Source organism: Salminus brasiliensis, chromosome 25, assembly GCF_030463535.1.
Source record: "Salminus brasiliensis chromosome 25, fSalBra1.hap2, whole genome shotgun sequence".
NCBI lineage: Eukaryota > Metazoa > Chordata > Actinopteri > Characiformes > Bryconidae > Salminus > Salminus brasiliensis.
In genome coordinates, this window is record NC_132902.1 from 6,507,388 (window position 1) to 6,522,072 (window position 14,685).

The window sequence follows — 14,685 nt, forward strand, 5'->3', positions numbered from 1 at the left end:
GAGTCTAATGCAAAAGTGCGACAAAATCCTGTACATGTAGGGTAAATACACCTAAACAACTCCAGCATATGGCAACTAAACATAAACTAAATACCTGACCGAGTTGCAGATATAAATAAATAATCGTGAAAAAAAATAATCATGAAAAAAAATAATAATCATGTAATGTGTTTCTTTAGGCATGCACTTTGATAGATTCCTCTGCTCCATCATATGTGGGCTTCCACTGGGGGGAACTGAGGTCAAATGACAGTAGTGCTCCTATTAAACAAAATGGTCAGTAAATGTAGGAACAATTAATTGAATACTTATTCCTATTCTTAAATGACAGGTGTACATGGTGAACCAGCAAGAACTAACCTCCAATTTCTCTCTTTCTGTCCTATATTCTCTCTTTCCATCATGATAGACAGTTGTACGTAATTAATAAAGGACATGTTTGAAAAACCCCATCATTTGCACCCTTCCTCTGCTAATGAGTTCTAAATATAAGTGCATTAGCGAACAAGTACGTAGCCAGTGGGCTGCATTAGACATCTCCCTCAACGCCCATAGCAGTTTCCACCATGGAGGCGCTCCCTGGAGATGCCAATCATTTATTTAACACTGCACCGAGGTTCCTGCGAAAGTGCCTGCTCATCACAAAGCTTTGACACACATCAAGGCGACAGGCGCTCCGCAAAGCCCAACGCTGCCGTTTCAAGACTTTTCTTTTACTTTCTGTCAAAAAACACATCAAACCTGCATTTGCTCTCAGCTACTATGGTACTTGCACAGTCACAGAAAGAAAGAAAAGTTGAGCAAAACTTCGGATTTATCATCAGTAATTGCAGCTTGAGATGGCTTTGGTTGTATATTACACAGGGAGGGAACACCAGTAGAACGTTTAGTAGAGATTGAGATGTGGTCCAGTTCTTCAGTTCAACAGCCTTGCTCTAACAATTCCACACCCTTGGCTAGGCAAAGCTAACACATTTTTTTGTTCCATGCTTCCTCTTGTAACTGAGTAAAACTTTGACACCAGACCCGTTCTTTTGTACTTTCTCTGAGCTTTTTCTGTCCCTGTGCTGACATACTGGTTACAAAGCACAAATGTACCAGCTGCAACTAACTCCTACCAGCCACATACAAGTAAATGAAGGCTAGGTTAAGGTTTTATATACCCCAAATCAGATCTTTTATAAATAAAAAAGAAAGAGCTAGTACAAACTGGCAAAAGACTGTTCAGCACGCACAATCACTGAATGTTATCTAAAACATACACTTATGAGCCAAAGTATTTTTTACCAGTTTGCGATGTTTGGTGTCTATTGTGAAAGAAGTGGGTAAACATGAAGAGCAACTTCAACAAGTGCCAAATTACTATGTCAGAAAAACTGGGGGGAAGCATTTAGAAAATTATTAGCTTTGTGGGATGCGCCTTGTCAGCAGTGGTGAGTACCTACAAACAATGGTCAGAGAAAGGACAAACCACAAACCATTGACATGGTGTTGGGCGTCCAAGGCTCTTTACCTTCCCAGTAAAGGTAACAAAGGCTATCCTATCTGGTTTGATGTAATAGAGCGGCTACTGGAACAGAAAGTTTTAATGATGGATGTAAGAGGAATATCACCACTGCTGCATATGCTGGATGTGTAGCGGCAGACCGGTCAAGTGCCCATGCTCACCTTTGTCAAAAGCACCTGCAACAGACATACGAGTGTCAGAACTGGACCTTGAAGCCATGGAAAAAGGTCATCTTGTTCTTGCTGTGGCCTCTTTATACAGAATAACGCAGCACACACTGTTTGAGAATGTTTTGAGGTACATAGGAAGGAGTGATGGTCTTCCAAATGAATCAGATCCCAATCCAATCAAGAATCTGTAGGATGTTCTGGAACAACTTCCAAAAAAGTGAGTATTAAGGTAGTTTATCCTGCTTCTGTTGGAGTAACTGTCCCTACAGCCCAGGGAAGGATTTCTACTAGATTTTGAGCATTGCTGTGAGTATTTGATTGTCTTCAGCGACAAGAGCAAAGTGGACAGCCCAGTTACCTGGCATCCAATTTACTGTGACTAGAAACAGAGACTTGTTATGAAGACAATCAAAAATGTAAACTTGCCAACAGACAAATTCACCCACCCATCTGTAACACAGCATATGCATTTGCTATCTTGTCGGGGTGTGGGCACACATGTATGTGTGTGCAAGGATAAATAAGTTAAGTGTGGGGATGCTGGGTGAATGCAAATGGGTGAGCATGTGTGTGTGCGGATTTGATCAAAGCGAGGGAGAGTGGAGCTGCTATGCAGTTGGAGAGAGGAGGGAGCTGAGCTAAAAGCCTGTTTAAAGTCACGCTGACAAGACAAACCACCACAGCAGCAGTCCAGCTACCAACAACCAAACACACACACACACCAGCTATCTCACTCTGCCTTCTTCTGCTTCTCTCCATTTTCATTTTTTTTTATATGTAGAAGTGCAAGCTTTTAGAGCTGTCATAAGGGACTGGAATATGACATAATGAGATAATATATGTATATGATTATTCAGAAAGAAGGAAAAAGAAGAGAAGTACTGACTGCTTGACAGAGAGAGAGGGTAGGCAGTGGAAAGAAGAAAAAAGAAGCAAAAAAAAAAAAAAAACATTTGGGAAAAACAGCAGGACGAAAATTGTGGAGGGAAGAGGAAACCACATAGGATCCAGAGCTGCTAGCTGCTGTTGGAGTGACAATGACTGTATGCTAATATCTATCACGAGGGTTCACATCTATTGCAGCTAACAGATGTGTTTAACCTTACTGGAGCTACTCCATGGATTGAGGAGCTGGTGTTTAGAAGACATTTCCTCTGGGCCATGCTGTCCTACATGGGCGTGTTGGCTTAGCCTTCAGAAAGCACAGCAGGACGGTTGTGAAAGCACTGCAGGATTGTGGGGCAGCCCTGTCTGCTGCCGGCGGCCCCTGGGGCTCTCCATCAGTAATGTGTTTATGAAGATGTGTGCCCAAGCACATGACAAATAACTGTAATGGATTGCATGGCCATCTATCACCCTTAAAAGCTCTTCCAATGAGCAGAGTGCTCCGACTGCAGTACTTAAAACAAGTGTTCTCTCCTTTTCTCTTCTCTCTCTCATTTTATTAATTTTTAACCCTCACAGTTTCTAAAACTACCTGTCATCTTGTGTTGTTTAATCCCATTGGGCCAGATGCACATACTTGAGAATGTGCTTTGATGTGGCCACAGTATGTACAATGCATCCAGAATTAGCATTCAAGTTACTACGGCTGCAGCTAATCACGCAAACTGCGCAGAGGACCGCCTACTAATTGTGCTCTGCTTGTGAGACAGAGGGTTTTAAAAGGCGCTGCATAATAGCAGAGCTGTCAACAAGCTCGGGACAAAAGAGAAAGTGCAAGTTCAGCGTATGAGAGATTGTGGTGTTAATTAATGAAGTTCTTCTCCACCAAAACATCAAACAGGGGTGTAATTCTGTTGGTAAATATTCTTTCAGCACATTTTTAAGATTTCTGTCTAAATGCTATGACCAGTGTTACTTTTGGAATACTCCCAACCACAAGTCTTGGAGACAATGCAGCTAATGCAGGTTTTAAGAGGCAGAGAAAACTGACACAAAACTAACATTCTAAAATCTTCTCTCATTTATTTTGCAAACATTCCACATTGAGCAAGATCAACCTTCATATGTACATGCAGGAGGGTGACAAACTAAGGAGTGTTTCACAGAATTCATAATTTCTTCATATGACTGTCTGATGAAGGCATGTCCATCGGAACTACAAGAACATACTTGACTCACCACTTTCTGAAGTACTGAGATGATCTCCCAACATTTTGATTGAGCTCATGCAATGTAATATGTTGAAAAAATCTCCCCTCTCCATAAACTTTATGGAGCACTTATGAAAAAAACTGTTTACACAAGGTCACTTCATGTGTCTTGAGTATCAGGATTATATCCGTAAGGCCAAGGCCAAGCCACATAAAAATGCAAGTGTTAACGCACCCAAGACACATTTAAAAGACATTTCAGTCCGATCAATCAAACCACTTAATGAGGTGGTCTTAGATTCAAGACGCATTTGACAACCAAAACCCCACCCAGAACCACTGAAACACCAGTAATATTTGCAGTGGAATGAGCAAACCTGAATATTCCGTCCCACACAGCAATCGGATTCCAGTCTTACTAACATGAGATGCATTTGACATCTGACTGCAAATGCATGCAGATATTGTATCAGGATACGATACTAGGATACTAGACACATAGCGGGACCAGGTTTTTTACACTGGGTGTAAAAAATGATTCCAGATTTGTCATCCAATTGACCCTGTTTACACCTGGTCACTTCATGTGTCCAGTATCTGTTTTGTAGCCTGATAAGATTTTAGCCACATGCATTTGCACTTAGAAGTCAAGTGTGTCTCAAGCTAGTCATCTTTAAGCTAGTCATCTTTTATAGAAATCTTTATTTCAGCTGGGCATAACATTTCCAGATTTTTGTTCAGGAAGAGAGAACAGTGCAAGAGCTTACTAATCAATTGAATATTTTACCACTGTACCCAAATAATGTACTTGGTCTCAGTTTCTTACAACACTGTAAAGAAAGTTTACTACATTTCAGTATGTTTTACTGTTACCTTGCTAAAATAGGATTTAATGTCCTTTAGAGATAATGGCTAGCAAAGTTATCTATCTGAGCAGAACCCCACAGGGTCAATGCACCCTGGCAACAGTTTATTGGTACTTGTTCTTTGACATGGGCTATGTAAGCATGAATGTTAGTTGATGTCAGTCAGTCAGTCAGTCAGTGGTACAGTCAGTTCTGTTCTGTCCCAGCTATGGTTTGATATATTTATTTATTTATGCTCCACTACTTTTGGAGATGTGGCACAAACCCTAGTTGACTGTCTTGTTTATTGTGTACTAAACCAAGAGCCTTGTTCTTCTGCCCTTTCTTTCAACCCTACATTTTCGTATCCAATTCTTTACCTTTAATTTCATTATTGTTCTTCTTGTTATTATTGCTTTATTTTTTTTTCTATTACGCTCTCTGCTATACATATGATGACAAAATCACTGATATGAAGGACAAAATGCCCATGCAAGGGCAAAACACACTCCTTCGTTATATCTCACTGTTGCCAGGACAACCAAAGTATGAGTGACAGCTCAAAAAGTTCCATTGAGTGTTAGCATGTGCTCTCAGCCCAAAGAGTACGACACAGATGGGAGTGATATTCCTGCACTTTTTTTTTTTTGGTTTATGGTTACTAGAGCTGATGCTAATGCCGGCAACACATGACTGCTGCAGCATCGGGACGAATGTATTGCACTGTCAAGGAGGATTAACAGAGTCATCTGCACAACATGCAATAACACTACGATTGCTATCATCACACTTGAGACAGGAAAATTCTGCAGGCAGAGCAATGACTCATCCTTCAGCACCACACATCAGCTCTGGCACAGTTGCAAGATCTACAGAGAGCAAATAATAATAATTTTTTTAAAAATTATCAAATGTTGACATTAAATATTGATCTTTATGTGGGCTGAACGTTGCAGTCTTTTCACCAAGGGAGGCTGCACAAAGGCCTTGTACATATGCTTACACACATATAGACACACACAAGATATATATACACCAACCTGCAGCCATAGCTTTATTACCACCTGCCCTATACTGAGCAGGTCCCACATGTGCTGCCACAACATATTTGACCAACCATTCGAGGTATGGACACCACAAGACCTCAGAAGGCTTCCTGTGAGGTGGAGCCTCCATAGGCACCAATGAGCCTTAGGTGCCCATGAACCTGTTATCGGTTGTTCTTTCTTGGACCACTTTTGGTAGGTATGTCATACCAGAAAAACCCCACAAGACCTGCCTGATGTTTCAGAGATGATGTGACCCAGTCGTCTAGCCATCATAGTGTGGTTTGTTGCCAAGAGTCTTGTTTTTACATGTTTTACTGCTTTTAATATATCACCTTCAATAATTAAATGCCTTACCCCTTGATAAATGCAACTGTACTTCACCTCTTAGTAGTATTAATGTTTTGTCTAATCAGTGTATACACACACAAGGTTTGGTAGTAAAGGAATACATGGAACAGCGTTATGTAATCAGGATATGAAAAAAAAAAACGTAACTGTTATTATTCGGTTCCAAGGAAATCAAAGTTTGTGCATCTATGATGGCTGCAGAATTTTAGTTTTCTTTCCAGTATCACAGAAAAAAGTACAGTTGCATTCTTTGAATTTTGGTATCGACTTGGTACCAGTATCAGTTCTCATGACATCCCTAGTACCTATATGTAATAAAACAATTCCCACTTAAACCTCTCTCTGTTATTCTCGCTCACCTTTGCCTCCCTTTTTCATCCATGGTTTCAACACTGCCCAGCATATGAAGTGATAGACAGAGAAAAGCTATTTGCACTGAATGGCACTTTAACAGACACACAAAAGTGTGACAAAAGAGAACTAATATGGCCTCACAAAGGACATCTTGCCCTGAATTACAGTTCTATAGTTTTCTTTCTCTTTTTTCAGACTATGGACCACTTTGGTCACCCTAATTATACTCTATCAATTAAAAGAGCAATTATGGTCCACCATCCTTCATATGGTAATCAGTCAACCTCAGCAAAGGGTCTGGAATGACCTCGGTAACAGAGGGAGAAAAGGCAATACAGGAGAAAGTGAGATCAGAGAAGCCCCCAAGGCAGGAAATCATCCAATACATATTTAAAATATGGCAAAAGTTTCAATAAAACGTGTACATATGCATAATCAGTCTATTCTAATCATGCTGTTCAAACCATATGAACATACTGTATCTAATACAAGCTGTCATGTGTAATGCCCTGAACCGTACTTATAGATATGCATGGTAAATGTGTATTTGGCATGTTAATCAATTATGTGGGGAAAATGCCATTTGACTTTGGCTGCAGAACTGTGAGAAGTGCTTTGTAAAGAACAATGTGAATGTTCTCCAGGTCCTGATTTCCCCAGGCTAGGATTAGCATAATAGCTACGAGTGGATCAATACTTCTCACTCAATTTCCCAATCGTAGCCCACACTTAACAGATTATGGCACTACAGATCAACAAGCCATCTCAAAGAAATAAGCAGGAATCGGATCAGAAGTGATTTCTAAGCATAGCTTTTATACATGCATTAACCACAACAGTAAAAATCATGATTTGTGATTTTAAATTAGCATTTTATTAACCAATTCTCTAAACTCTTTGAGTGTGTTAAAATTCAGATGGGGTTTAATATCAGGTAAAAGGCACTTCTTATTTGCTATCGACTCTGTCTGTACTTGGGCTCAACTATTATCTTCATGGATTCCACTTATGTATCACCATTTATTACCTTTGGAAACTGAGAACAAATGATGACTGGTGTTTCTAGCAACCAGTGAAGCATTGTTTAACTATAACTACTAGAAACTGATTAGTTCTGGCTTAATAAAATTATACTGGATGAATCAGTAAAGGTTGGGCCCCAATCAGTAGTAATTTTGCAGCAAATTCAAGATTATTGCATCAGCTAGGTATCATAATCGTAAGACAGCTCATTTCCCTTAGGGGTGCTTTAACAACATTCCAATGAGTTGGTGTTCAGCACCTTTTATTGCATAGATTTTTAATCCTGGAGATGAAACCAAAAGCCATGCCATGTAACATATCCCCCCCCCGATTCATTTAGGGGGTAATGCATGTTTTTAATAGTCCACAATGGAGGGAGAGATCATTACATTTAAGAGGTCTTAAACCAAACTAATTGAAACTGATCTAGTCATACCTGTCATTTTAGTGATAGAGATGTCAAAGGGATGATGGCTTTGCACTTGTGGAGATGAACTGTCGGGTACAGGACAGTTCCAGTTTTGGATTCTTTGAAAATGACTCACTACCCTAAACTCAGTGTCAGCTCTGTAAAATGCTGATACATTGCAGCTATTTTGTATATTATTATAATATAGCATAATGTGCTTTAGTTTGCTAGGCAAATAGCATCTTTGTACAAACCATTTGTTTTGCTGAACATTAGACAAACTAAGTAAAATGTAATATTTCATTATGATTTGTTCTTTTATCAAGTCTGTGCCTTCTCATCTTACAATCCTAAATCAGCTCTTTCTATACCACTCCTTCTTCCTATCCTCTGGGAAAAGGGAACTGCTCCAAGGAACAACAGACTTCAATGCCAGTGCCAGGCCATTTGGTTTTTTTTACCAACCCTTACATTCTCAAAATCCCTACATTCTTAAATGTGCAGCAGGGAAACTATGATGCATGTTTCGGTTAGAGCAAAATCCAATCTGTGACACAAATTCAATAACCATGATCGTTAGTTTTCATTAGACTGCTGTTTGACTGCAGTGCAGCATTTTACAAAATGCTCTGCTGCGACGCTCCCCTATAGGAATTAGAGGAGCCAATCATTTTCTTTAGGGATGCATATTAATAGCCATAGTAATCGGGCTGCTTTGTAAACATAGCCACAAAATGAGCAGAATGACTGTAATCAGTAACCACAGACATGGCCCGAGGCCTCATATACTCACTGTTTCCAATTTCAAACTGCAAAACAATGATAAAACACACTGCTACCGGATGATGCTCTAGCCTAATCCACGTTCGGGCAATTCCAGGTCTGGAGGGTTTTACCAGTGCTCAGCTTAGTGGTTTCACACCTGATTCCACTCATCAGCTAATTACCAAGCTCTCGATAAGATGAATCAGGTGTGTAAGAGTAGGATAAACATTAAACTGTGTCCTGCTGCGGCCCTCCAGGACAAGGACTACTTAGCTGTTCTTCAACCAAGCCTTGTGGGAATGCTGAAAGATCAGCATATCAAACCTCAGTCTTAATTATACAGGAAAGCAACAGTACTGCTTTTAAATGTATAACAGCACAACAACTACTATTTAAAAAGTATTATATTCTTAGAAATGTATTATATCAAAACCTTGTTGAAATCTGTTTCAGGACTATATTCACCTCTCTGCAGATGCATAGAAGTCAATTGTTTTCAGGACAAAGCTTATCTTTTGAAGATAAGTATATGCTGACATTTCAGTGCAACTTTTGTAATACAATCCAGGCTTATACCAATCTGTTGCCAGTGACAGCTCATGCTGATAGAATCCCATACTGTGATTGTCAATTGTTTCTCATCTTGTGGCCGCCACCAAAGCCATTTAAATAACCCATATGCAATCAGGTCCTGTCTTAGTAATTGGTGGGTCTATTTAGGAACACATCAAGAAGAATAACACTCTGGCTCTCACTTTGATTCACTGATGACTGGAATACAGAAAAAAGGAATGTTTACTGTTTAGCATAATAATAGCAATAATAAATGCTTGTCTCTCGATTTAAAACGAGAGAAATACAGAGACAGAGAGAGAATAAAATGAAACTAGTGAGGAGGAGGAGTTTGTGGCTGATGTGATGAACGATGTGATTGATTGCTGAAATTGGCCTTTAACGAAATCCGTTCAGCCTTAGCCAGGGGCACAATCACTGACAATCTCACACAGGAAAATTGCATAGTTTGTTTAACCTGTAACCTGTGTCTATGCAGGAAGTCAATGCATTAACAAAATGAAAACTGAGTTGAGATTTTAATATTCTCTGTGATGGATAATCTTTTAACACTGTCCCACCTTTTCCATTGCATATTCGATAAGGTGTAAGTGCTAATTAATCACTGAAATGTTTACATGATTGGAATGGCCATGAATTAAAAAAATGGATGGCTAAGATGAGGGATGTGGAATTTGGTGAGAAAGCATGTGCATGTGTGTGCTTGTCTGAGACACAGGAGGGAAATAGGCAAGCAGTGTTTTGCTTTTAAGGCACTACCCATTTATATTCTCTTATAAACTATTCATCTGGATACATGGATACATTACACTTATACTTTAACATATGCCTAAGGATTTTTTTGCCGGCAGTTGAAAATGGTAAAAAATTCTGGCTTCAGCTCATTTTCAACCATTAATAAAATATTCAGATAGAAAACTCACTCTCAGCGAAAGGGGTCAAATAACATCTGTATGTGGGCTTTTTCTGTAATGCAATGATATCTAATCTATACAGAATGCTTAAAATGTAAATACTAGGGAAATGTAAATACATGAAATGGATTGAAAACAGTGAAAGTAAAAAATTTACATTTCTTTTTATTGTGTCTATTAAACTGTGTTGTAATATGCTAGTGGATGCCTACATTTCCTTCAGCATCAATAACGGATCTGTCTGTCTGTCTCTAGGTTTATGCATGCCCAGGAGCAAAAAGTACTAATTCTCACAAGCTACAGATTATTTTGGGGGCTATTTTTTTGTATTTTCACTGTATTTACAGTGTGGAAATGGAATTTGAGCTTTTAAGAAGGACATGCTTACGTGCATTTCCGTATAAGCTAAAAGATATAGAACCATCACTAAAAGTAAACTGTTGGAATAAAATAAAATAATTACACATTTTTACAAAAATATGACTTGGATTACGCAGTGTTATGAACTTCTTGCAAGAGTTGATTTGCCAGCTTCACCGATGTTACATGTCAGTGGAGAGTTACAATGATCTTGAAGCTGTTAAGGGCCAATTAAGGGTCAATTTGCAATTATCTGTATATAATCTGTAAATAATATTGTTTTTTCTCAGAGTTTTTTACTTCTATTATTTACATAGTGTGTATATATCTGTAATTTATCTATGTTTTGCATCTGAGTGTCTTGCTATCCCTTTGCTGCTGTAACACTGTGAAATTCCCCACTGTGGGACTAATAAAGGATTATCTTATCTTATATTACTTTAAGATAGAAATTCTATATAATGTTGCGTTAATGAGTAAATATGCACACTTATGTTCACAGAGAGACCAGGACTCTCAATAAAGTTCTATCTGTACAGTGTGCGGGTCACTGTAGCTGCAGTGAGGTCTACGGTGGGAGTTCTTTCAGTTCTTTCTTTGACTTGCAACCTTAAACAGCACAATTTTATAGTGAGATTTAAATAACCACAAAGCCTGAGTTAGACAAATGCCAATGGCAAGCCTAGCCTAAAAAATGGCTCAATTACAATGAGTTAAGACAACAATGGGTGGACCTAAGGGGAACCTGTAGTTTCACTTGTCAGCAGCATTAAGATGACTGGCTATTGATTAAATGTACCCACGCCCACTTGAAACATTAGCCAAACGCACCTGCACACACTCAAAAGCCTAAGCGGACAATGCATCACACCCAGGCCGGTCAGTGGCAGCTAATCACTAATTGTGTGTCACCTGTGTTTTTTGACATGACATAAATATTTCAGTGTAGGTTAGGCTGAACTGCTGAGGCAGTTTAGGGCTTGTTTCACTGCTTAGCTAATTACAGTCTCTGAGAATCAGCAGAACAGGGCAGTATTGACCATAATGTCATGGCCAGAGCACTCTAATCCAGCTCAAGTGAAAAAGCCAAAAAGTAGGCTATGGGCTTTCACAAGAGTTTCTTCTCTTAATTATATTTATTGTGAAAACTGGGGCACATGAAGCCTGTTAATAGAAATGCCTCAGTCAGCCTCTCTCTCACACACACACACATGCACAGTAAGATGACTGATGCTTGGAAGCAATCATGAACTCACGTGTTCATGCACATGATCGATTAAACTCCTCTGTATGAAATAAACTGCAATAAATTAAGTAAAGGTGTAGTCTCTATATCATTCACAGTTAGACTCAGCATAGTGTAACTCATACTGGCAAATAGTCAACTACCTGCTATGTTTCAGGGACACATAAAAGGTCACAGTAAAAGCTACAGATGGTCGCATGTAATATATGTGCTAAAACCTAGGTTAATTATGTTGTAAAATTCATTGCAATTCTCTATTATAGGGGAAGAATGCCATATTTTCCCAGTGACATTAGAGCCAATGACCTTAAATGCTATCAAACAGAAATGACAATTTGCCCTTGCACATACCAAATTCTTAATTTATGTATATTACAGTTAGACCTGTATTGGTCCTAGTATACTGAGATGTAGATAGCTCAATTTTCTGCCACATTTTTAAGTTACATACAAGTTAATACATTCAGGGAGAAAGCCTGTGAAATTCAACTGAATCTTTTAGGAGAGTAAATATTTATGATTAAAGAAACCTTGTTTGTTAAGACCTGTACTCCACATATGTCCAGTACTAATAACATATGTTGTATAAATTAAGCAGAATGGTTTATTTCTTATTAAAAAGTAGACTAAATACCTAAATAAATGGGACTAATTTAACACATTAACACATTCTTACATCAGCCTTTTTTTAGGTATTTTGCATTGGACAGATTCCAGTGCAACCATATGAAAATCACATTGTAACAATGATGGCGTACTAGTAGAGGAAATGTCCCATGTATCATGTGTTTTATCCTGACCAATCACAGACATTCTTTGGATGTTAGCTTGAATCAAGATATTCAACAAACTATTCTATTTTATGAGAAAATAGGGCTAATGTGATCAAATCGTCTAGCTTCTATTGTAACTCCATCCTTTTCTTTCAAGCACTGCAAATAAATAAAACTCAATGTGACTTTCCCCAATACCATACAGTCCTAGATGGTAGCATTCAGAAATAAAAGAAAGCAACATTCTTTTCATTCTGAGGCAAAAAAAAAATCCACACCAAACTAATTCACAGACGAATGTGTCAATAATATCTTTCAGAACAAGAAAATGCAGAGCATCACCAGCTACTTAAAAGGAGGAAGTACTGGATTTGTTACGAAGTAATGCATGGTGTCTTACCTGTGACTGACAATTCGGTGGTTCTCCGTACCAGAAAGTTTCCAAACTTTAATTCACAAGTGTAATTTCCAATGTCATCTTCTTTCACTTCCTTAATGGAAAGGGTATCTCTCCTCCTGACGATGCTTTGCCGCCATTGCTTGGGTTTACACTCCTTTTGAATGAGAGAGAGAGATAGTGGATACAATAGTGTTCATGATAACATCATATTTCATTGTGCTGACATGTTAATAAACTGACTTGAAGTGGGAGGCCTTTCAGTAATGCCAACAGGATGGTTGCATTAAAATGTCATACTTGACAGCATTTTGACAACAGCTGTAATTGAAGCTTTATATGGTGGCCTTGGGAAAAGGATGCATAATGTGCATGGCAATCAACATATTTAGTACTTGTATACTACCCTGACTTCATGTCTTTCCCTTTTTAATTTCCAGCTTGATGAACAGATGAGCTCATTGTTGTGGCAGTAAGCAATGAGGGAATCCTAAAACACTAAAAGGTTATCTAGTGGTATCTCTGTTCAGCATTGCCCTGCTTTTCGTCATATGAACTTTCCAATAGCCAGTTTTACGGTGGATCAGCAACCTGCATTTAGTGACTGTATTAAATGAAACCCCTTTACAGAGCTGCAGAAAAAGTCCACAGCCTTTATCCATGTTTTAACTTGGTCTCACAGAGAAATCAAAAAGGTGTCGCAGAATTCGAATTCGACACTCATCTACTTTTGTTTCTGGCTACGTGTATTTTTGTATTTTTTTATTGTTTTTTTTGTTTTTTTTAAATAGCACTGAAGGCATGTGACATAATGGTAAGACATTATTCCTCTTTGCAGACATGGTTTGTAGCACTAAGCATAAACCTATAAATCAGAACTCAGTTTGGAGTGAGATTATATTGAGAGAGCGAGTGAGAGAGACAATAATACTTATAATACTTATAATACGTCTATTAAAGCCTTCTTGATCTGCTCTTCATCAGAAAGACGTTATGTTTTTAAGTTTTCTTTTCTGTTAAATTTCTTTTGTTTTTTGTGTTTTTGTTCTGTTATAGCCACACAACTATAAACGTTTTTAAGAGCTTAAACATTATTTTGAGTTTCAATTTAAAGTTTTTGAAAACATGCAAGGAAGGAAAGTAACACTGCATATATGTCTCACCTTGTACCATATGATCTCTGGGTCCTTTCCAGGCTGGATATAGTCCTCTATGTCTGGGCAGAGGATGTCCTTGCCTTTACTCAACTCTGCTTTCTCCAAGTACTTCAATTTGGAGTTATAACACAGGTCTGTGTCATTCTCTGACACGGTTAAAGACATGGACACTTTCATACAGTATGTGGAATTTCTGCAAAAGAAAAAAGAGAAAGGTTTTGGTTGTAACAGTACTTTAAGCTGTTATCCAAATTCAAAAAGAAGATGATATGTATATGGTTTCTGTTGCCTTTGTCCTTGTTACTGAAATGATAAAAAACAGCCTTGTTAGTTTATCAGGTAAACCTCTGTAATTAAAGATTTACACATCCTCAACAGTTTAGGATGAAGCAAAATTTCATTTTCATTTTGCACTTCGGAAAGATCTGCTTTTCACAATTCTGAAAGAGTTTAATACGTAAGGGAGGACTTCAGAAATATGTGTGTTGAAGCAGCCATAAATATATTTTTCCAATGCAAGGAGGCATCTGCCTGGAAAATCACCAAGATATGTATCCAGACAGGACATAAATCAGACCACAAACACTGTTGAATTTCTTTGACTTTAATGGCATCATAGTCTTACAGAATACAAAAATGTTTTAATTAAAACCAAATCATATATCTCATCTCTAATATAAAATACCAAAAACAACCCTT

At 38.3% G+C, this 14,685-nt stretch overlaps 1 protein-coding gene across 4 annotated transcripts in view; it reads right to left on the minus strand.

Moving 5' to 3' along the window:
- Positions 1–14,685, minus strand: part of LOC140547794 (interleukin-1 receptor accessory protein-like 1-B) — a 327,860-nt gene that overhangs the window by 170,263 nt on the left and 142,912 nt on the right. For all 4 annotated transcript variants that reach the window (XM_072670986.1, XM_072670984.1, XM_072670985.1 and 1 more), the window contains exons 4-5: positions 13,993–14,179; positions 12,833–12,986 (exon numbers count right to left, since the gene is read on the minus strand). In XM_072670986.1, the coding sequence (XP_072527087.1) occupies positions 12,833–12,986; positions 13,993–14,179 (341 nt within the window). The remainder of the gene's footprint in view (positions 1–12,832; positions 12,987–13,992; positions 14,180–14,685) is intronic.